At 45.6% G+C, this 23,288-nt stretch overlaps 1 protein-coding gene across 1 annotated transcript in view; it reads right to left on the bottom strand.

Moving 5' to 3' along the window:
* The window catches only part of LOC135310863 (transcription factor RFX3-like), a 184,960-nt gene that overhangs the window by 7,205 nt on the left and 154,467 nt on the right, over positions 1-23,288 (bottom strand). The window contains exons 11-14 of the mRNA XM_064439935.1: positions 23,130-23,279; positions 8,393-8,601; positions 7,223-7,376; positions 348-390 (exon numbers count right to left, since the gene is read on the bottom strand). Of these exons, the coding sequence (XP_064296005.1) occupies positions 348-390; positions 7,223-7,376; positions 8,393-8,601; positions 23,130-23,279 (556 nt within the window). The remainder of the gene's footprint in view (positions 1-347; positions 391-7,222; positions 7,377-8,392; positions 8,602-23,129; positions 23,280-23,288) is intronic.

The raw sequence follows: 23,288 nt of genomic DNA, 5'->3' as shown, positions 1-23,288 counted from the left end.
ACATGATCATCATATCTTCCTTTTTTCCAACTGTCCGTCCCCTTCAACTCTCTCACCAGGATATACAGCTAAATTCTGGGTGAAACTCTGAAAATTTCTTGTGTAAATAATAAACATTTTAAAAAAGATTTTCCTATTAAGAACCTAGAGTATTCTAGTCATTATTATATACTATATAACATATATAGCATATTGTACCCATATAATAGTAATATACTCATAATTTAAATTATGATACAGCTTTAGATTCCGCTTTACTATATTTTCAAAAAATAAGGACTTGTTTTGCTCCAAGAGACACATTAGTTCTATATAAAATTATACATTTGAGAGATTTGACTGCTTACCTTTATCCATATTTCCAGGGGATATAGCATTTAAATCACCAAACTGCAAAATAAACAATAGAAAGTGTGGACACAGTCCTACACAAACATGACCTTAGATTATCTGTGATGAAGCCAGTACTATGCTCCAATGGCTTGTGGCTAGTATGAAAGTGCACGCACGTGACTGCAGTCACGTCCATAGTATACCAGCTCATTTTCCATTCCATCATATTCGTGTTCATATTAAGGAAATTAACATTAAAATTAAAAATCCTCAGCAATTAAAACAATGGAATATAAACTTAAGCATATGTTTTTGCTTTTTTTAGGGTCACTTATGTCAAGGCCTTTGTTACTTTGAGTGAAATATTTCTGATGTAGAATGCCAGAAAATATGACTGGTGTCCATTTTTAAACTGCAATATTTTAACCAAAAGCTCTCTTAAAAGCTCCCCTGAGAAGGTGTATCACTAAAGGCAGTTATAGTGTAGCAAAACTATATGTAAGGTAAATAAATGGCACCACTTAAAATAGGGTTTATGGTTATTACAGTGCATTCTGATAACTAGTTTACTTATACAAAAAAACAAAGTGAAAAGTTGCTCACAAGTAAAAAATGCAACCTTCCTTCCTCCCTTTCCTTGTCTGTCATCTACCTTTCTCTTAAATGAGAAGCAGCAGAGCATAATTTGATGAGTGAATCTCAAATGCAAGGAGTACGATATTTAGATAAATATATTTCTAACTATACCTGATTTGGTCCTTTTCAGAAATACAGAAAGATAAAACTTCAGTGAACACTAAACCAGCATAAGCAGCAGCAGCCCTATCCTTCCAGGTTCCCTAACACATACACCCTCTTCACTTCCCCATACCCATCCTTTCACCCTAGAGTGTTCACATGGCCATGCAAAGAACCACATGACAGAACTGACCCAAGAAAAAAACCCACATTTTTAATGGGGTTATTTTGCATGGGATGAATTCTCTGATCCAGTTAACCACAGGACTGCCTGAGTACTTGTGCCAGCATCAATGTCCAAAGCTAAGGGGATGGGAGAGGAGGAGACAGTGTTTTTCTCAGCTGCAAAGCCAGTTTATACCGGCTTCAAGTGTTTGTCAAACTAGCCTTAGTCTTTCTCATTTTATTTCAGCCACAGTCAGTAAATGCAGAGAAACACAAGAAACCATGCATTTAATGAATATTTACATATTCCCTGTTCCCCTCTCACCTCTAAAAGCTTTAGATTACATATTTTCTCTCCAAGATCATATCCATATTAAGTTTACAAAACATTATAGGAAGTCCAACAGTGCATCAAAAACATTACATTTAAAATATACCATGTCTGTCAAGAAAACAAGAACGTAGTAATATTACACTTTTTCAACACTTTGCTATAAATGTAACAGCAGAATTTAATCAAATATCTAATCAGAAACAGTAATTAATTTTTTCCAAAGCATGTCATATCAAGCAAATCTCAAGTGCGAGATCCTCCACTTCAGTCACAACAACCCCATGCAGCACAACCCCATGCACAACCACCCCATGCAACGCTACAGGCTTGGGGAAGAGTGGCTGGAAAGCTGCCCCACAGAGAAGGACCTCAGGGTGCTGTTTGACAGCTGGCTGAACATGACCCAGCAGTGTGCCCAGGTGGCCAAAAAGGCAAACAGCATCCTGGCTTGTATAAGGAATAGTGTGGCCAGCAGAAGTAGGGAAGTGGGTCCTTGTGCACCCCTCCAGGGAAACCTGCATGCTCAAGTACCTTTCTGAAACCAACGCACGCAGCATGGGGAATAAACAGGAGGAACTAGAGGTCCGTGTGCAGTCACAAGGCCATCATCTGATTGCAGTCACAGAGACATGGTGGGATAGCTTGCATGACTGGAATGTGGTCATGGATGGATATAGGCTTTTTAGGAAAGACAGGCCAGCAAGGCGAGGTGGGGGAGTTGCTCTTTATGTGAGGGAGCAACTGGAATGCATCGAGATCTGCCTTGGAGTGGAAGGAGAACACGTTGAGAGCTTGTGGGTAAAAATTAAGGGACAGCCAAATATGGGCAACACTGTTGTGGGCGTTTGCTATAGGCCACCTGATCAGGAAGAGGTAGCTGATAAAGCCTTCTACAGACAGCTGGAAGTAGCCTCACAATCACAGGCCCTAGTCCTCGTGGGGGACTTCAACCGCCCTGATATTTGCTGGAAAAGCAACAGGGCGAGGCACGCACAATCCAGCAAGTTCCTGCAGAACATCGAGGGCAACTTTTTGATGTAACTGGTGGAGGAGCCAATGAGGTGAGATATGCTGCTCAACCTTATCCTAACGAACAAGAAAAGGCTGGTTGAGGATGTGAGAGTTGGGGGTAGCCTTGGCTGCAGTAACCATGAGATGGTAGAGTTCAGGATACTGCGTGGTAGAAGCAGGGCAAAAAGAAGGATTACAACCTTGGACTTCAGGAGAGCCAACTTTGGCCTCTTCAAAGACCTGCTTGGAGGAATCCCATGGGCTAGGGCTCTAGAAGGTAGGGGAGTCCAAGAGAATTGGTCAAGATTGAAAGACCACTTCCTCCGAGCTCAAGATCGGTGCATCCCTAGGAGGAAGAAGTCAGGCAGAGGAGCCAGGAGACATGCATGGATGACCAAAGAGCTTCTCAAGAAACTCAAATGGAAGAGGGAAGTTCACAGTATGTGTAAAAAAGGACTGGCCACTTGGGAGGAATATAGGAATGTTGTCAGGGTATGCAGAGATGTGACGAGGAAGGCCAAGGCCCACTTGGAACTAAACCTGGCAAGGGATGTCAAAGATAACAAGAAGGGCTTCTTTAAATACATCAGCAGTAAAAGGAAGACTGTGGGTACAGTGAGCCCGCTGCTGAACAAGGAAGGGGCCCTCATGATGCAGGATACAGAGAAGGCGGAGTTACTGAATGCCTTCTTTGCTTCAGTCTTTACTGCTAAGGCTAGCCCTCAGGCATCCCAGCCCCCAGAGGTGAGAGAGAAAATCTGGAGAAAGGACTTCCCTTGGTTGAGGAGGATTGGGTCAGAGATCACCTAGGAAAACTGGATCCTCGCAAATCCATGGGCCCTGATGGGATGCACCCACGACTGCTGAGGGAGCTGGCAGATGTTCTTACCAAGCCACCCTCCCTCATCTTTGAAAGGTCATGGAGGACAGGAGAGGTGCCTGAGGACTGGATGACAGCAAATGTCACTCCAATCTTCAAAAAGGGCAAGAAGGAGGACCTGGGAAACTATAGGCCAGTCAGCCTCACCTCCATCCCTGGGGAAAGGTGATGAAGCAGTTCATCCTGGAGGTCATCTCCAGGCGTGCAGAGGAAAAGGTTATCAGAAGTAGGCAGCATGGATTCACCAAGGGAAGATCATGCTTGACCAACCTGATACCCTTCTATTATGGTATGACTGGCTGGGTCAATGAAGGGAGAGCAGTGGATGTTGTTTATCTTGACTTCAGCAAGGCATTCGACATGTCTTCTATGATATTCTCATAGACAAGGTAAGGAAGTGTGGGTTGGATGAGAAGACAGTCAGATGGATAGAGAACTGGCTGAATGGCAGAGCTCAGAAGGTCTGGTTGGAGGTCTGTCACTTGTGGTGTTCCGCAGGGGTCTGTGCTGGGTCCAGTCCTGTTCAACATATTCATCAATGACCTGGATGATGGGATAGAGCGTAACCTCAGCAAATTTGCTGATGATACCAAGCTGGGAGGAGTGGCTGATACACCAGAAGGCTGTGCTGCCGTCCAACAAAACCTGGACAGGCTGGAGAGCTGGGCCTAGGGGAACCTGATGAAATTCAGCAAGAGCAAGTGCATGGTCCTGCACCTGGGGAGGAACAGCCCCATGCACTGGTACACGTTGAGGGTTGACCTGCTGGAAAGCAGCTCTGCTGAGAAGGACCTGGGAGTGCTGGTGGACAGCAAGCTGTCCATGAGCCAACAATGTGCCCTTGTGGATAAGAAGGCCAATGGTATCCTGGGGTGCATTAAAAGGAGTTTGGCCAGCAGGTCGAGGGGGGTTATCCTCCCCCTCTACTCTGACCTAGTGAGGCTACATCTGGAGTACTGTGTCCAGTTTTGGACCACCAGTTTAAGAAAGAGAGGGAACTGCTTGAGCAAGTCCAGCAGAGAGCTACAAAGACGATTAGGGGACTGGAGAAGACTGAGGGGGGATCTTATAAATAATAATAAATAGCTGAAGGGCAGGTGTCAAGAGGATGGGACTGGTCTCTTCAGTGGTGCCCAATGACAGGACAAGGGGCAATGGGCACAAATTGGAACACAGGAAGTTCCACTTAAATATGAGAAAAAACTTTACTGTGAGGGTGACAGAGCAGTGGAACAGGCTGCCTAGGGAGGTTGTGGAGTCTCCTTCCCTGGAGACATTCAAAACCTGCCTGGACTCAGTCCTGTGCCCCCTGTTCTAGGTGTACCTGCTCAAGTAGGGGGGTTGGACAAGATGATCTCCAGAGGTCCCTTCCAACCCCTACCAAAAGGAAAAAAAAAAGAAAAAAAAAGTGCGCCCTTGTACTCAGCACTGGTGAGGCCGCACTTCAAATATTGTGTTCAGTTTTGGGCCCCTCACTGCAAGAGGGACATTGAGGTGCTGGAGCATGTCCAGAGAAGGGCAAAAAAGCTGGTGAAGGGTCTAGAGAACAAGTCTTATGAGGAGCGGCTGAGGGAATTGGGGTGGTTTAGTCTGGAGAAGAGGAGGCTGAGGGGAGACCTTATCGCTCTCTACAACTACCTGAAAGGAGATTGTAACGAGGTGGCTGTTGGTCTCTTCTCCCAAGTTACTTGTGATAGGATAGGAGGAAATGGCCTCAAGTTGCATCAGGGGAGGTTTAGATTGGATATTAGGAAAAATTTCTTCGCTGAAAGAGTGGTCAGGCATTGGAACAGGCTGTCCAGAGAGGTGGTGGAGTCACCATCCCTGGAGGTGTTCAAAAAATGTGTAGACATGGCACTTTGGGACATGGTTTAGGAGGCATGGTGGTGTTGTGTTGATGGTTGGACTTGATGATCTTAGAGGTCTTTTCCAACCTTAATGATTCTATGTCAAACTACAAATTAAGCCAAAACCCTCCATCTCTATGAAAAAGTACTTATTTTTCTAATATTCAATTAAACTATTTTATATATCCTGTGGGAAGAATGATATATCAAGTCATGCACGGTGACTTACAACTTATCAGTAAGATAAAAGATGATATAATGATCGTCAAGTAGAAAAACTGTAAGCTTCAGTCTGGTGAACCATCTATCATATGTCCGCATCTATCAATTTTCTAGAACTTTAGAAGTACATTTACTTGATTATAATGCCTAAGATAATGTGAATTCTTAAGCAACTCACACAAAATGGTTAGGTGAGCTACTGAAAAAAAAGAGGTCTGGGGTAAAATTCTGTTTGCAAATACCGTGGACACATATAAGACACAGTGGTTATGAATTGAGACTTTTGCTCTGTTTATTTTAAACAAAATACATTGAAATATAGGCATGAAAATATGCCATGTTTCAATGCTGCTAGTACTTCTGTGCTATTTTCATTTCATGCATCTTGTTGTCAGTTGGCCCTGTTTAACAGCCAACCACTCATCCAGCCCTTTGCTTACTTTCCCACACCCCCATCCAGAGGGATGGGGGAGAAAATAGGAAGAGCTGGACTGAGAAAGTTCATGGATGAAGATAAAGACAGGGAGGTCACTTTACCAATTAGTCATGGGCAAAACAGACTTGACTTGGGGAATTTAATTTATTGCTAATTAAAATAAATATTTAATTACTGATTTGAGTAGTAGGAAGCAAAAGCAAAAATAAAAAAACATTTAAACACTTAAGGAAAACATCTTTCTTCCCCCTTTCCTGGGCTCAGCTTCACTCCAAGCATCTCTCTTCCCCCTGTGTTATTGTTGCAAGTTACACTCAATCTCTTCAGTGAGAGTAGGTGGTGCAAGGGGGCTTGTGGTCAGTACATAGCGTTTTTTCTCTGTCATTCCTCCCTTCTCATACTTTTCCTCTAGTCCGGTGTGGGTTCTCCACAGGCTGCAGGGAATATCTGCTCCACCATGGAGCACCTCCTACTGCTCTGACCTTAGTGTTCCCTCTGCTGTTTATCACTCTCTTATTCCCTCCTCCTGTGCCTGTCTGGTGTTTTCTGCCCTTTCTTAAATATATTTTTACAGAGGCACCCAAAACTTTGCTGATTGGCTCAGCTTTGGCCTGTGGTGGGTCTGTTGCCAAGCTGGCTGGAACTGGCTGTGTCCAGCACAGGGCAGTCCCATACCTCTTCTTACAGAAGTCACCCCTGCAGGCCCCCCCAAAAGCCTTGCTACATACAACCAATACATGTGAACAGTACCACTGAAGCAAAACTAACTTCTACATGTGAGCCACCCTTTTGAAGTCAATGGAACTACTCATTTGTGTAAACATTTGTGTTGGAATTTTAAGTATGTGTAAACAGATCCCTGAAAGCCATTTTCCTATTATTCTGTTTCTTTACTATTTCCATATAAACTGTTTAGTTTTCCAGAACTCAAAAAAAAGTAGGTTTCTACCTAGTAGGCTGATCTGCTTTATTGTTGTTTTGTTTTGGTTTTGGTGGTTTTTTTGAGGAATCTCTTTTGCAGAGAATCAGTGTTAGAAGCCATTATGGTTTTAGTACTGTGAAAAACAATCAGCCAAGGAAACACGAATTAAAGTATATAACCCAAATTTGAAGATGCCAATGTATTTGCAACTCAGTTTCCAACAGTTGTATTACAAAATATCCCATATCTCCATGTAAATGTTAAAAAAAATTGTAGATGCATATCCAAATTGATCACTGAATCCACCAATCCATTGTCTTGCATATTATCTTACCTCTCCCATAACTGCGATAGGTGTCTCTCCTGTTGCCTGAGCAACACGATGTTCTACTAAGTAAAACATGTACTCATCATAAAGCAAGCGGATCAGATGAAAAGAGCCAAAGCTAGCAGCACTGCGTAAGGTTAAATCTCGAATCACCATTGAGCTATTTAAATATGGGGAGAAAAAAATATTATGAAATAAATATCACAATTCTTTAATAATTTATTCATATGGAATATGCACTTCAATAATATTTTTTACAGTAATGCTATTCACAAACAGCTGATTTATGGCATCTTCAGAAAGAAATGTCTGGGAAGGACAATTATTTGCCTCTCCCCTTTTTCTGAAAGCATGGTTGGAGATCACATTACACAACTAGAAACTAATTTTCAAAAAGAGAGGAAGGGTTTTGTTTTGGTATATGCACAATAACTATTATGTGAGTGCATGTAAAAACTGATCTTAGTGGAAAGTCTTTCTTAAAATTTTAAATAATAAAATTGTATTATGATTACTTAATTTTAAAAAAGTAGTCCTTCAAAATATTGTGTCTGTTCTGCTCACATTCCTAGTTCAAAGGTTTTAATTGGTATGATTTTTAAACTTGTAAAATTTAAATAAGTTTGTGTATACCTTATCATAGAAAAATGTAGATTGTGGATGAAAACATCCATATGATACTCTCAGAAAGTAGATGCTACAATGTACCATTTTGAAAAAAAACCACTAGCTTTACTATGATAACTGATAGAGTAGCCAATGACATGGAATATTTGTCTTGATGTCATTTTCACACATTAAAAAAGATTTTGTTTTCCCTACATAATAAAAACAGAAGCCATGGTATTTTGATAAATAGTATTAAGAACATTGGCTTTAAAATTGTCTAGCTATTCAATCCAAAATGTTTCATAGCATGTTTCCAAATTGGGATAAAATTTTAACCTCATTAGACTTGCACAAGACCTTTAAAATAATATACAAGGATCATTTCATCCACTGCTGAGTTGCACATAGCCCTGTGTTTAATGTTAAGAACACTAATCTTTTGGGGCGGGGGGGCTCTTCATTTCTTGGGAACTATTGTCTAATATTAATTTTGTCAACATTATTACAGCATACAGTTCAGCAAATAATAAAATACCTAAAATAATTTAGAAGACTCTTAAGAACTACCTGTAGAAAGACCATTTTAAAAGAAATTGCCGTGCTGCTTTAGGAAAGCTGGGTCTTCCTTCATACGGTTTCAATGCTTGCATCATTACATTATCAAGCCAGGCAGCCCACTGCTCCAGAGTGCTCTGCTGCTGAAGAGTCAGCTTGAAATCTGTTTCTAGTCTTTGAACCATATTGTCATCACACTGACACACCCAGGAAGCCTGTTCCTGTTACAACACATGGCAAACATGAAAGCAAAACACAAAATGTAAATTATTCTTAAAGATTGAACACTTATTAGGCAAACTAATGAGTATTAGGCAAAATTATTAGGCAAACTAATGAGTATTAGGCAAAATTATTAGGCAAACTAATGAGTATATTTATTTTCACGTATATTTTCAGTATAAAAATGGACATAAAATAAAGCACACAGAGATAAAAAATACAATGGGAAAAACACAGACACATTGCAATGTTACATATTAATTTTCATGAAAGAATTTTTAACTCCTCTAAGTCATAATTTTTCTAGCAAAAATTTCAGAAATTGTCAGGCTTGGGACTATAGGAACAAGGAGTGGAAAGGACAGTGAAATGGAAGTTGAGAGAGTAAGAAATAAAGAGGAACCCAGAAATCTAAGTACAATGGTTCTTATTGCTTTGAAGGAGTTGAGACTACATCCAGTTTCTGCTACATTTCTTAAATCACCTCACTTACATAAAAGCTTTGTCTTATAGTAAAAAAAAGGGTTGTTCTGTTTATCCATAGTCGGTCTGCAATATATTGCACATTGCTTAATGATTAATATAAATAGCACACAACTGGACAAACACAGTCCATGTACAATAATGAGCAATTCGCAGAACTATCAAGGAAAGTGATTATATTTGTCCTGGTTTCAGCTGGGGTAGAGTTAAATTTCTTCGTAGTAGCTAGTATGGGGCTATGTTTGGGATTTTTGCTGGAAACAGTGGTGATAATGCAGAGGTGTTTTAGTTGTTGCTAAGTAGCACTTACACTGGTCAAGGACTTTTTCGGCTCCCCGTGCTCTGCCGGGTGCACAAGAAGCTGGGAGGGGACACAGCCAGGACAGCTGACCCAAACTGACCAACAGGATATTCCATACCATATGACGTCATGCTCAGTATAAAAAGCTGGGGGAAGAAGGAGGAAGGCGGGGACGTTTGGAGTGACGGTGTTTGTCTTCCCCAGCAACCGTTACGCGTGATGGAGCCCTGCTTTCCTGGAGATGGCTGAACACCTGCCTGCCCATGGGAAGTAGTGAATTAATTCCTTGTTTTGCTTTGCTTCCACGCGAAGCTTTTGCTTTACCTATTAAACTGTCTTTATCTCAACCCATGAGTTTCCTCTCTTTTACTCATCCGATTCTCTCCCCCGTCCCACCAGGGGGAGTGAGCAAGCGGCTGCGTGGTGCTTGGTTGCTGACTGGGGCTAAACCACGACAGTACATTTTGGCACTGTGCTGGTTTTGGCTGAGAAGGAGTTAATTGTCTTCACTGTGGGGGTCGGCTACCTTTCTAGCTTCCCACACTCTGCCGCGTTGGCGGGAGACTGGGAAGGGCGGGGCCACAGCCAGGTTGACTGACCCTGACTGGCCAATGGGATGTTCATTCAAAACCATGTGACACTATGACCAGTATATTAAGGGGGGGAGTTGTAGCTTGGGGAGGTGTGGTGTTGGGTCTGTGGGTGGTGAGTGGCTGTGTTGTATGTGGTTTGTTTCCATGGTTCATCCCCATTCCTCTCCCACCCCTGCCTTGGGTTTTACGCCTCTTGTTGTTTTCCTTTCAATTGCTTTTTTTAATTATTATTATAATTATTAAACTGTTCTTATCTCAATCCATGAGCATTACCATTCTGATTCTCTCCTGCTTCCCATTGGTGGGGGGGGTGCGAGTGAGCAGCTGTATGGGGGTGAGTTGCTGGCTAAATGACAAGAGTGTTTTTTGGTGCACATTGTGGGGCTCGAGGATTGGAGATAATAACAGCTGCTGATCACAGCACCATGTTGTCCTTTTTGCAGTTGGTGTTAAAGATTGGTGTTGGTTTGTTGAGTCTGCTGTATTCTGCTGTGATTAGTAATGTTTTGCCTATGAGGTTTGTTATATAAAAACTCGTTTTCAGCTTTATCTGGTATTTGGGGTTTTTGCTGAAACCGTTACTGTACTTTGGATACCACCTTGTTGAGGCAATTAGCAATTACACCTCCTGGTCTGACAGATTTTATATGGAGGAAATACAGAATGGTATCTTTGCAACTTTTTTTTCTATGATGTCTCTGCCTTTATTACAACAATCTTTTTGTATCTGGAACATCCTTGGGTGAATAAGGTATACTTACTGTTAGTTTTTGGGCATGCTGTTTTGGTTTTGACTAATCAACTGTCGTGGTATAGCCCCAGTCAGCAACCAAGCACCACGCAGCCGCTTGCTCACTGCCCCCTGGTGGGACGGGGGAGAGAATCGGATGAGTAAAAGAGAGGAAACTCATGGGTTGAGATAAAGACAGTTTAATAGGTAAAGCAAAAACTGCGCACGGAAGCAAAGCAAAACAAGGAATTAATTCACTACTTCCCATGGGCAGGCAGGTGTTCAGCCATCTCCAGGAAAGCAGGGCTCCATCATGCGTAACGGTTGCTGGGGAAGACAAACACCGTCACTCCAAACGTCCCCCCTTCCTCCTTCTTCCCCCAGCTTTATATACTGAGCATGATGTCATATGGTATGGAATATCCCGTTGGTCAGTTTGGGTCAGCTGTCCTGGCTGTGACCCCTCCCAGCTTCTTGTGCACCTGGCAGAGCATGGGGAGCCGAAAAAGTCCTTGACCAGTGTAAGTGCTACTTAGCAACAACTAAAACACCTCTGCATTATCACCACTGTTCCCAGCAAAACTCCAAAACATAGCCCCATACTAACTACTATGAAGAAATTTAACTCTATCCCAGCTGAAACCAGGACAGCAACTTAAGAATATCACCCAGAAATCTGCCCCAAGGCTTGATAGTTATGAGTGGCAGGGCATGTGGGAGAGTATGGGCAAATACCTAGGGCAGTGGGCACCCCCAGTGTTTTGGAGTTTCACCCCTGCACAAGTGCAGAATGCTGAAAAACTAGTAGAATATTTGAACAAAGAATGTTGTTATGCTGGGAACTCCAGTGAGACACAGGTAACTGCAGCGTGCTGGGTCCTGGCCCATGCGTACTGAGCTGTGTTCAACAGTATTCAGTGCTCCCAAGGGGAAGCGAAGGTCTCTGGATTGAAAGGCAAAGTGACAGGCACTGCAGCCACTCAAACCCCCACAACAAGCACTGTGGCTACTTAAACCCCCATGACAAGTACTTGAGCTGACTCAGAGAATCAACCCGTGCCAGTATCAGTCGCCCCCATACACAAGACGAAATATTGGAAGCAGACATCAACTCGTTTAGAACGAGATGATGAAAAAGCAGGGCTGTCATGAGAGGAGGAAGAAGTCATAAATGAAATAGAGACCACCTGATCCCTGTCCTTGAGTGAGTTGCGAGATATGCGAAAAGATTACAGCTGTCATTCAGGTGAGCACATTGTCACCTGGCTGCTCCGATGCTGGGATAATGGGGCCAGTAGCCTGGAATTAGAGGGAAAAGAAGCCAAACAACTGGGATCCCTTTCTGGGGAAGGGGGCATTGACAAAGCAATTGGGAAGAAAACACAAGCCCTCAGCCTCTGGAGGCGACTCCTGTCTGGAGTGAAGGAAAGGTATCCCTTTAAAGATGATGTTACATATCGCCCAGGAAAATGGACAACTATGGAGAAAGGCATCCAGTATCTAAGGGAATTAGCTGTGCTTGAGGTGATTTAAAGTTACCTAGATGATCAACAGTCATCCAAAGGTCCAGATGAAGCCGAGTGCACACGACCCATGTGGCGGAAGTTTGTACGGAGCGCACCATCCTCGTATGCAAACTCATTGGCAGTAATGTCCTGGAAAGTGGACGAGGCACCAACGGTGGCAGACGTGATTGATAAACTCCAGGATTAAAAAGCAAATATTTCTTCTTCCCTCATGTCGGCTGTGGAAAAACTGTCCCAGAAGGTTAAGCAGCTCAAAGAGTATATGTCCTACTCACCACCAGTCTAGACCAACATTTCAGCCATTAGGACTAAGCATCCTTTTGCTCGAGAGAGAATACACACACAGGCCACCCTATGGTTCTACCTGCGTGACCACGGAGAGGACATGAAAAGCTGGGATGGCAAGCCTACCTCAAACCTACAGGCACAGGTACGTGAACTGCAAGGAAGAACAATCACTCAGGGAGGTTCTTCCAGGAAAACCGTTGCTCTAGTTTCCAGTGAGCAGTTCCCCAGACAAAGGAGTTGAAGTGCTGATTTTATTTCTGAGGTTAATAGTGAGACTCTTGATTCACATTTACAGGAAGTGAGTTGTGAATGCCATGGTCAAGACTAGAGGAGCCCTAACTCCAGCCAGGTGGAGGAAAGGGATAACCGGGCTTACTGGACTTTGTGGATTAGATGAACTAGCACGCCTGACCCACAGGATTATAAGGCTTTAGTGGACACTGGTGCACAGTGCACCCTAAAGCCATCAAACTATATAGGGGCAGAACCCATCAGCATTGCTGGAGTGACAGGGGGATCCCAAGAGCTAACTGTATTGGAGGCCGAAGTGAGCCTAACCGGGAATGAGTGGCATAAGCACCCCATTGTGACTGGCCCAGAGGCTCCGTGCATCCTTGGCATAGACTACCTCAGGAGAGGGTATTTCAAGGACCCAAAAGGGTACAAGTGGCCTTCAGGAGTGGCTGCCTTGGAGACGGAGAGAATTAAACAGCTGTCTACCCTGCCCGGTCTCTCAAAGGACCCTTCCATTGTGGGGTTGCTGAAGGTCAAAGAACAACAGGTGCCGATCGCCACCACAACAGTGCACCGGCGGCAATATCGCACCAACCGAGACTCTCTGATCCCCATCGATGAGCTCATTCACCAACTGAGAAGCCAAGGAGTCATCAGTAAGATCCACTCACCCTTTAACAGTCCCATATGGCCAGTCTGGAAGTCTAATGGAGAGTGGAGGCTAACAGTAGACTATAGTAGCGTCAACAATGTCACGCTGCCACTGAGTGCTGCTGTGCCAGACATGCTAGAACTTCAGTATGAACTGGAGTCCAAGGCAGCCAAGTGGTATGCCACAACTGATATCGCTAATGCATTCTTCTCAATCCCTCTGGCAGCAGAATGCAGGCCAGTTTGCTTTTACTTGGAGGGGGGTCCAGTACACCTGGAATTGACTGCTCCAGGGGTGGAAACACAGTCCTACTATTTGCCATGGACTGATTCAGACTGTACTGGAACAGGGAGAAACTCCAGAACACCTTCAATACATTGATGACATCATCGTGTGGGGCAACACAGCAGAAGAAGTTTTTGAGAAAGGAGAGAAAATATTCCAAATCCTTCTGAAAGTTGGTTTTGCCATAAAACAAAGTAAGGTGAAGGGTCCCACACAAGAGATCCAGTTCTTAGGAATCAAATGGCAGGATGGATGTCGTCAGATCCCAATGGATGTGATCATCAAAATAGCAGCCATGTCTCCACCAACTAGCAAAAAGGAAACACAAGCTTTCTTGGGCGTTGTGGGTTTTTGGAGAATGCATATTCCAAATTACAGTCTGATCGTAAGCCCTCTCTATCAAGCGACCTGGAAGAAGAATGATTTCAGATGGGGCCCTGAGCAATGACAAACTTTGAACAGATTAAACAGGAAATAGTTCATGCAGTAGCCCTTGGGCCAGTCTGGGCAGGACAAGATGTAAAAAATATGCTCTACGCCGCACCCAGGGAGAATGGCCCTACCTGGAGCCTCTGGCAGAAAGCGCCAGGGGAGACCCGAGGTCGACCCCTTGGGTTTTGGAGTCGTGGATACAGAGGGTCCGAAGCCCGCTATACTCCAACTGAAAAAAAGAGATATTGGCAGCATATGAAGGGGTTTGAGCTGCTTCAGAAGTGGTTGGTACTGAAGCACAGTTGCTCGAGGACCTGGGTGCACTTGGTGGGTGATGCGGGATGATCGAGAAATCCCATGTGTGCCTCAAGGGGATTTGATTTTGGGTGAAAACAGCCAGTGAACTGAATGGCACAATGCGAACTGCTTTATAATATTGTGTGTCACCTCTGTGTTGTATCAATGATATCAGAGTACAAGCCTCCCAATCCATGGAAGATAAACTGTGAAACAAGCAAAGTGCAGCAGTGATGGAACAATGACCGACTTGGTATGCAGCAACCCAACGCCACACACACCATCTCTCCCACCCTGAAAGACTGATACGACAGATGGGGCCCAGAGTCATGCACTGGGTGAACTCAATGGACGTTTTACAGGGAAGGTCCATGAACTAAGGGAACAATGTCTGTGTATTATGTTAAAGGATGGGAAGGGGAGGGGTGGTAGTTGGTAAGGTTGTATTGGATCGTATGGGACCTGGGCATGGTGTAAATGGTATGGAATAAGGGGTGGAGAATGTGCTGGTTTTGGCTGAGAAGGGGTTAATTCTCTTCACTGTGGGGGACGGCTACCTTTCCAGCTTCCTGCGCTCTGCCACATCGGTGGGAGGCTGGGAGGGGAGGGGCGGGGCCACGGCCAGGGCGGCTGACCCCGACTTGCCAATGGGATGTTCATTCCATACCATGTGACACTATGACCAGTATATTAAGGGGGGGAGTTGTGGTTCGGGGAGGCGTGGCGTCGGGTCCGCGGGTGGTGAGTGGCTGCATCGCGTGCGGTTTGTTTCGGTGTTTCATTCCCCTTCCTCTCCCACCCCTCCCTTGGGTTTCGCGCCTCTCGTCGTTTTCCTTTACATTGCATTTTTGTTGGTTTTTTTTTTTTTTTTGTTCTAGTTATTAAACTGTTCTTATCTCAACCCACGAGCGTTACCCTTCTGATTCTCTCCCCCATCACACCAGTGGGGGAGCGAGCAAGCGACTGTGTGGGGCTGAGTTGCTGGCTAAACCACGACAGGCACCAAACGTGGGGCACGAAAGGTTTGAGATAACGACTGGTTTGATTGGAATGTGCTAGGTGGAATTTATAGCGGTTATTGTTGTTTAGCTATTAATTGTCAGGCTTCTGTGCTTGCTATGGGGCTTGCCTGACTTCCTGTATATATGTACTGTATGCCTTAAAATCTAGTGCTCATTAGTGGCGCTTTTTGCTTTTGCTGCTTGCTCTACTGCTGTACTGCTTATCACCTTACCCTGCCGTGCCTGGGAACATTCTGATAACGGCAATGGCCAGGCGCCTGGGCTGGCAGATGGCCAGGGCTCTGCTGCTGTTTCTGTGCTGCTGTACTGGACCGGCTGGAACTCCAGTGTGAACTCAAGTCAAAGGGACTGTGACCTGTGGATGAGTCCATGTGGGAGCAGGACACCCCGAAGCATCTTTGGCTGTGTATAAGCCCATGCCAGAGCAGGTATAGCTCGAAGCATCTGTGGCCTTGGTTATGTCTGTGCCACAGCAGGTATACCTCCGAGGCAATTGTGGCCCAAGGATAAATCCATCTTGGAGAAGGTACACCTCAAAGTCTCCGTGGCTGTAGATATGTCCGTGCTGCAGCAGGTACACCTTGAAGCATCAGTGGCTGTGCATGAGGTCATGCCGGAGCTCCTCAAAGTGCATGGCCATGGATAAGCCCACAACAGAGCAGGCTTACTTCTGGAGGGACTGCAGCCATGGGCAAGGCCGTGTTGGAGCAGGCTTACTTCTGGAGGGACTGCAGCCATGGGCAAGGCCGTGTTGGAGCAGGCTTACTTCTGGAGGGACTGCAGCTGTGGGTAAGGCCATGCTGGAGCAGGTATAGCTCTGAAACCATTGAGGCCCATGTGGAAGGCCACGCTGGAACAGGTGCACCTCAAAGCGACTGTGGCTCTGGATAAGTCTGTGCTGCAGCAGGAGTACCCCTGGTGAGACTGTGGCTCATGTATAAGGCTCCACTTGGAGCAGGTACAACCCTCAAGGACTACAGTCTGTGGATAAATCCAAGCCAGAGCAGGCGCAAGGGGAGGAGTTCATTACAGTGTTAAACCTGATGGTCTGGTCCAAACGGACCAGGGGTGGAGATTGCAATGGAAATACCTTTAAATTGTTGTAACCTGTGATTTGAGTTGCATGTTATAGGAATTACTACAGCAGGAACCACCCGCACCAATGGAGGACAAGCCTTTCAAGAAGCAGTGCAAGTGAAGCAGTGACCCGACCTGAGCTGGCTTTGGTGCCCAGTAACTCCACGAAACACACCACCTCTCCTGTCCTGCGTGACCACAAGAACAGATAGAGCCCAAAGCCGTGGACTAAATGATATCTGTGTATTTTATCAAAGGATGGGAAGGGGGGTGGAGGTTAATGAGGTGGTATTGGCTAGTGTGGAACCTGAGCATGATGTAAATGGTATGGAATAAGGGGTGGATACTGTCCTGGTTTCAGCTGGGGTAGAGTTAAATTTCTTCGTAGTAGCTAGTATGGGGCTATGTTTGGGATTTTTGCTGGAAACAGTGGTGATAATGCAGAGGTGTTTTAGTTGTTGCTAAGTAGCACTTACACTGGTCAAGGACTTTTTCGGCTCCCCATGCTCTGCCGGGTGCACAAGAAGCTGGGAGGGGACACAGCCAGGACAGCTGACCCAAACTGACCAACAGGATATTCCATACCATATGACGTCATGCTCAGTATAAAAAGCTGGGGGAAGAAGGAGGAAGGCGGGGACGTTTGGAGTGACGGTGTTTGTCTTCCCCAGCAACCGTTACGCATGATGGAGCCCTGCTTTCCTGGAGATGGCTGAACACCTGCCTGCCCATGGGAAGTAGTGAATTAATTCCTTGTTTTGCTTTGCTTCCGCGCGAAGCTTTTGCTTTACCTATTAAACTGTCTTTATCTCAACCCATGAGTTGCCTCACTTTTACTCTTCCGATTCTCTCCCCCGTCCCACCAGGGGGCAGTGAGCGAGCGGCTGCGTGGTGCTTGGTTGCTGACTGGGGCTATACCACGACAACATTACATTTAATATAATTTAAATGTAAAAGTTTATATAAGACCAATAGGACACTTCTGTTAAATTGAACTTAGAGAAAACCATTATCAATTTAAAATAGGCCATATTCTTGAACTCTAGCTATCACATCCCAAGTTAACATCCCAACATTCACAGACCCTATATCTTACCACGGAACAATATTTAATATACCATATATTTGGTCACATACTAAATCTTAGGTAGCTTACACACCATTATGCAATATAACTATATCGGTGTTAAATTTTATTTATTCAGAGGTCTTTGCAACAAGCAAAAATAATTCAACTGTTGCTAGTGAACTTCTGTTAAAATAAAATGTGTTAAAACGTTTGTTCATGAAAGAAGACAAATGTATGCCTACTAGTAATCCGGGTCATGTCAGTTAGTTGAGCAGCAGGAGGAAAAAAAATGTTTCTTCTAAGGAGAAGAACGAGGTAAAAGGGAAACCTTTTTCTAAACCTAATGAAAAATAATAAATTGATGTTTTTCAGATAACTGGAAACTAGTTCTAACCAGTTACTTAGGAAAGGTTGGAAAAGTAAACACAAACAGTTAAAAAAAGTATGCTAATGATATTGTCTTTGAAATAAAGATAAATGTAATGGAACAATCTGTACCAGAAATAAAATAATAAAAACTTAGATCTGTTTTCACAGAGGCACCCAAAACTTTGCTGATTGGCTCAGCTTTGGTCTGTGGTGGGTCTGTTGCCAAGCTGGCTAGAACTGGCTATGTTCAGCACAGGGCAGTCCTTTACGTCTTCTCACAGAAGCCACCCCTGCAGCCCCCCTCCCCTAAACCCTTGCCACTTACAACCAATACAGGTGAACAGTGCCATTGAAGCAAAACCAGCCACTTCCTGGGAAGCAGGGCTTCAGTATGCATAGCAGTTGCTCCGGAAGAAAAATGTCATAAATAATGAATGCCCTCCCTTCCTCCTCCTTTCTCTTAGCTTTTGTTGCTGAGCGGACATTACATGGCATGGAATATCCCTTTGGTCAGCTTGGGTCAGCTGTCCCGGCTATATCCCCTCCCAGGATCTTGCCCACCCCCAGCCTACTGTTGAGTTGGGAGAAATGTTGGAGAGAGAACCTTGATGCTGTGGGAACACTGCTCAGCAGTAGCCAAAACACCAACACCTTTCTAGCTACGGATACGAATAGCACAGCACTATGAGGGCTGCTATGGGGAAAGTTAACTCCATCCCGGCCAGACCCAATGCAAACAGCTGGGAGAGAGGAGTGAGAACATATGAGAGAAACCACTATGCAGACCCCAAGGTCAGTGATGAAGGAGGGGGAGGAGGTACCCCAGGCACCAGAGCAGACATTCCCCTGCAGCTATTGGTGAAGACCATGGTGAAGCAGGTTGTCCTCCTGCAGCCCATGGAGGTCCATGGTGGAGCAGATAGCCACGCTGCAGCCTGTGGAGGAGCCCACATTGGAGCAGGTTCCTGGCAGGAACTGCGGCCCGTGAGGAACTCATGCTGGAGCAGGCTGTTCCTGGTGGACTGTACCCCATGGAAAGAATCCATGCTGGAGCAGTTCTTGGAGAACTGCAGCCCATAGGAAGGACCCATGCTGGAGCAGGGGAGCAGTGTGAGGAGGGAGGAGTGGAAGGGATGAAGTGTTATGAACTGACTGCAATCCCCATCCCCCCTGCACTTCTCAGTGGGGGAGGAGGTAGAAGAGTTGGGAGTGAAGTTGACCCTGGGAAGAAAGCAAGGGGGGGACAGGTGTGTTTAGTTTTTTTATTTCTCACTATCTTATTCTGTTATTAAATGGCAATAAATTAAATTCATCTTCCCCAAGTCACATCTGTTTTTCCCATGATGATATTTGGTGAGTGATCTCCCTGTCCTTATATTGACCCATGAGCTTTTTCATCATATTTTCTCCCCCTGTCCTATTGAGGTGGGCACCTGGTGGCCAGCCAAGGTCAACCCACCACCTCTCTATACTCTCTGTCCTCTCACTCCTCTCTTATCTCCCATCTCTTGTGTCTCTCATCTTTTTCTTGTCTCTCATGTGTCTCTTCTCTCTTACATCTCTGTCTCACCTGTCTCATCTGTACCTTCTCTCTCTTCTCTCTCCTCTCTATCTTCTCTCCTTTTTCTCCTCTCTGGCTCTGTCACGGTCCCTCGTCTCTCTCTCCCATCTCTCAGTGCCTCTCTTCCCTCTTCCCTCTCATGGTTCTCTCACATCACATGAGTATCTTGTCACTCACCTCCCATCTCTCTCATTCCTCTCATCCCTCTTGCAGCTCTCGTTCCGCTCTCCTCTTTCTCTCATATTTCTCATCCAATCTTTCAAAGCTTTCATCTGTCCCATCTCTGTCTCTCTCCCTCCCTCTCTCCTCTCTCATCTTTCCCCTGTTGTCTCTCACAGCTCTCATTTTTCTCATGCTTCTACCCCAGCTATTCTGTCTCTCTACTATCTCGCTCCCCTCTCTCATGCCTCTTTCGCATCTCAGTGTCTTTCATTCATCTTGTCTCTCATGCCTGTCTTGCCTCTCATTCATCTCTTGTCCCTCTCATCACTCTCATCTTTCTCCCCCCCTTGTCCTTCTCACCTCTTATGTCTCCCTCGTGTCTCATCTATCTTGTCGCTTGTCCCTCTCTTTCCTCTCCTCTCCTGGCTGTCTTGCATCCCGTTGCCCTGTCTCTCTGTCTGTCTGGTCTCACATGTCTCTCGATTCGCTCCCATCTCTCATTGCTTTACTGTCTCTTTTCCCTCTCTCATTCCTCTCATCACTCAGCTTTATCTCACCTCTATTATTTCACAATCAGAATCAGAGAATCACAGAATGGTTGAATTTGGAAGGGACCTCTGGAGGTCTCCTTGTCCAAGCCCCCTGCTCAGTCAGGGCCACCTAGAGACAGTTGCCCAGGACAATGTCCAGATGGCTTTTGAACATCTCCAAGGAGGGAACCTCCTGTGTTTCAGCTTGTGCCCATTGTCTCTGGGCACCACTGAAAAGAACCGGGCTCCATCTTTGCACCCTCCCTTCAGGTATTTATATACATTGATGAGACACACACACCCCCCATGGGTCTTCTCTTCCCTAGGCTAAACAGTCCCAGCTCTCTCAGCCTTTCCTCATAGGAGAGATGCTCCAGTCCCTTAATCATCTTCATAGCCCTTCGCTGGAGTCTCTCCAGTATGCCCATGTCACCTTCCTCGACCTGCTGGCAGTACTTTGCCTTATGTAGACCAGGATACATTCTTTGCAGCAAGGGCACATTGCCGGTTCTCGTCCCTTTCTCGTCTCTCTCATCTTTCTCTTCTGTACAGCCCCACCTCCCCTTCCCCCTCTCCCCCCTGTCTCTTGTCCCTCTCCTGTTTCTCATCTCTCATCTTATATCTGTCTCATCTGTACCATCTCTCTCACCTCTCTCCCTGCCTTGCCTCTCCCCCTTCCTCTCTTCACCTGTACTTCTCCCCTTCCTGCTCACTTCTCTCCCCATGACCTCTCTCCCCTGAGCCTCCCCCATCACCTCTCTCCTCCCCATCGCCCCTGCCCCCGCTGGCCTCACGCCCTCTCACCTTCTCTCTCTCACTCGCTCCCTCACCTGCTCCCGCTTTTGCTTTCTCACACTCTTTTTCTTTCTCTGTCTTTTGGTGTCTCTCTTTCCCCCTAACTCTTTTATTGTCCCCTCTCACTTTCCACATGTCTCTCTACCTCTCCTCCCCCTCCTAACCCCTCCTCCCCCACCTCATTTCCCTTCCTCCCTCGATCTTTCTCTCTCCCTTGCTTTTTCTCACCCTCACTTTGTCTCCCAGTGTATCTTGATCTCCTATCTATCTATCTATCTTGGACTCTCTGTCTCAGACTCTCCCTCTCCCCCTCCCTCTCTAGTCGTCTCTGTCTTGGCCTCTCCTGGCCTCTTTCAGATTTTTGCTCTCTCGGCACCCCGCAATCTCTCTTTTGGTCACTTTCTCTGCAGTGTCACTTTCTCTCTCAGTGTCAGTCTCTCCCTCAGTCTCTCCGGGTCTCTCCCTCTCCCACACGAAGTCTTACTCTCAGTCTCTCTCCCCTTCTTACCTTGCCCTCTGGCTCTTACTGTGTCTCTCTCACTCTCTTGCGATCTCTATCCCCTCCATCTCCCACATGTTCCCCTGTCTCCCCCTGCCCTGTCACATGCTCCCTCTCCCCACACTTGCTCTCGCTCTCCCCACCCTGCTCGCCCCCTCCCCTGATCTCTTGCCCCATTTCTCTCAGACTCCCTCGGCCTACCTCTCACTCTCTTTCTTCACATCTCTCTTTCTCAGTCTCTCTCCCACTCTTGATCTCAGTCTGTCTCGGCGTCTGCCCCCCTCCCCCAGTCTCCCTGTCCCTCTGCCTTTCTCTCCATTGGTACATCTCTCTCAGCGTCCCTTGGTCTACCCCACCGAGAGACCGAGGGTCTCTCTATTGTTCCCTCTCTCAGAGCATCCCTTGTTCAGCCTTTCCCTCTCTCACTTTCTCTCTCCCCATCTTGCTCTCTTGGGGTCATTCTCCCTGTCTCTCTCAATTTCTCTCTCTCATTCTCATTCTCAGGATCTGCTCCCCCTCATGTTCTCTCTCACATGCTCTTGGTCTCTCTCACACTGTCCCTCTAAGTGTCGCCTGGTCTGTCTATGGTCTGTCTAGGTGCCCCCCCCAATCTCATGTCTTTCTCCTCTCTCTCCATCTCCATCTCTCTGTCCCTCTGTCTCTCATTCATTCATTCATTCATTCATTCATTCATTCATTCATTCATTCTCCTCCCTTTCCTTCTCCTGGTTTCAGACTCTCTCTCCCCAAATCTCTTCCCTCCCCTCCCCCAACTCTCTCCCTCTCTCTGACTCTTTCTCGTCTGCATCCATCTGACATTCTTAGTCTCCCTTTCACAAGCTCTCCCATTCTCCTACCCTCTCTCACTCACTGTCTTGGCACCCGCCTCTCTCCCTCTGCCCCCTGCCCTTGGTCTCTCTCCATCTTGGGCTCTGCATCTCTATTTCTCTCGATCACTCTCTCAGTCTCTGTGTGTGCACGGCTCTCTTTCAGCCCCACCCTCCCCACCCTTTCTTTTCCCCTCCCCGCCCTTTCTCTTCCCCTCCCCCTCAGACTTGGACACCCTGCCTCCCTGTTGCAATCACGCTTCTCAGTCTCCCTCTGTCTTGGTCTTAGCCCCCGCTCCCTCTCTGTGCTACCCCACCTAGCTCTCTCCCCACCACCTCTGTACTAGAGATATAGTATCTGTACTAGAAATATGTAGAAAACAGAAATAGAAATCTGTACTAGAAATAGTGCTGTATGATCAATATTTTTTATGGAAGAACAGAAGCTATGCTACTATCCAATATTTCATCTTCAGGCATTGTTCATGCTGTTCATTATAAGAACACATGTACTCTACATTTCCATCTGCATTAAATAAAAATTGGCAGAATGCATGGTCTGAAAGATAAGAAACCTTCAGAGAAAATGGAAATAGATAATGGATCGGAGGTTTTGTTTTCCTTATGGCCAAAGTGAAGCTGGAAAGTTTCAGCTGAATCACTGCATATATAAAAATCAACAAACTGTTCCCACTTTGCTTTCTTGATGGAATAATAAGAAATAACAATCAAAATTAAAAATTTGGGGGGAAATAACAATTTTTTAAAAGTCTGGTTTTTTAAGCCACGGTTTACCTGTACATTGGCAAAATCAACACGATTGAGATCACTGAGCATCTGGTTGATCTGAGAAGTGTTCTGAAGCACAGCCCGAGCTGCCTGAGCCAGGTGATTAAGAGATGTGTATCTTCTCAAAGTCTGGGCAAAGGCACTTACAGCGGCAACCTATGAAGA

Source organism: Phalacrocorax carbo (assembly GCF_963921805.1).
Source record: "Phalacrocorax carbo chromosome W unlocalized genomic scaffold, bPhaCar2.1 SUPER_W_unloc_3, whole genome shotgun sequence".
Lineage (NCBI taxonomy): Eukaryota > Metazoa > Chordata > Aves > Suliformes > Phalacrocoracidae > Phalacrocorax > Phalacrocorax carbo.
The sequence above is the reverse complement of the archived record's forward strand: the minus strand, read 5'-3'. Positions and strand labels throughout refer to the sequence as shown.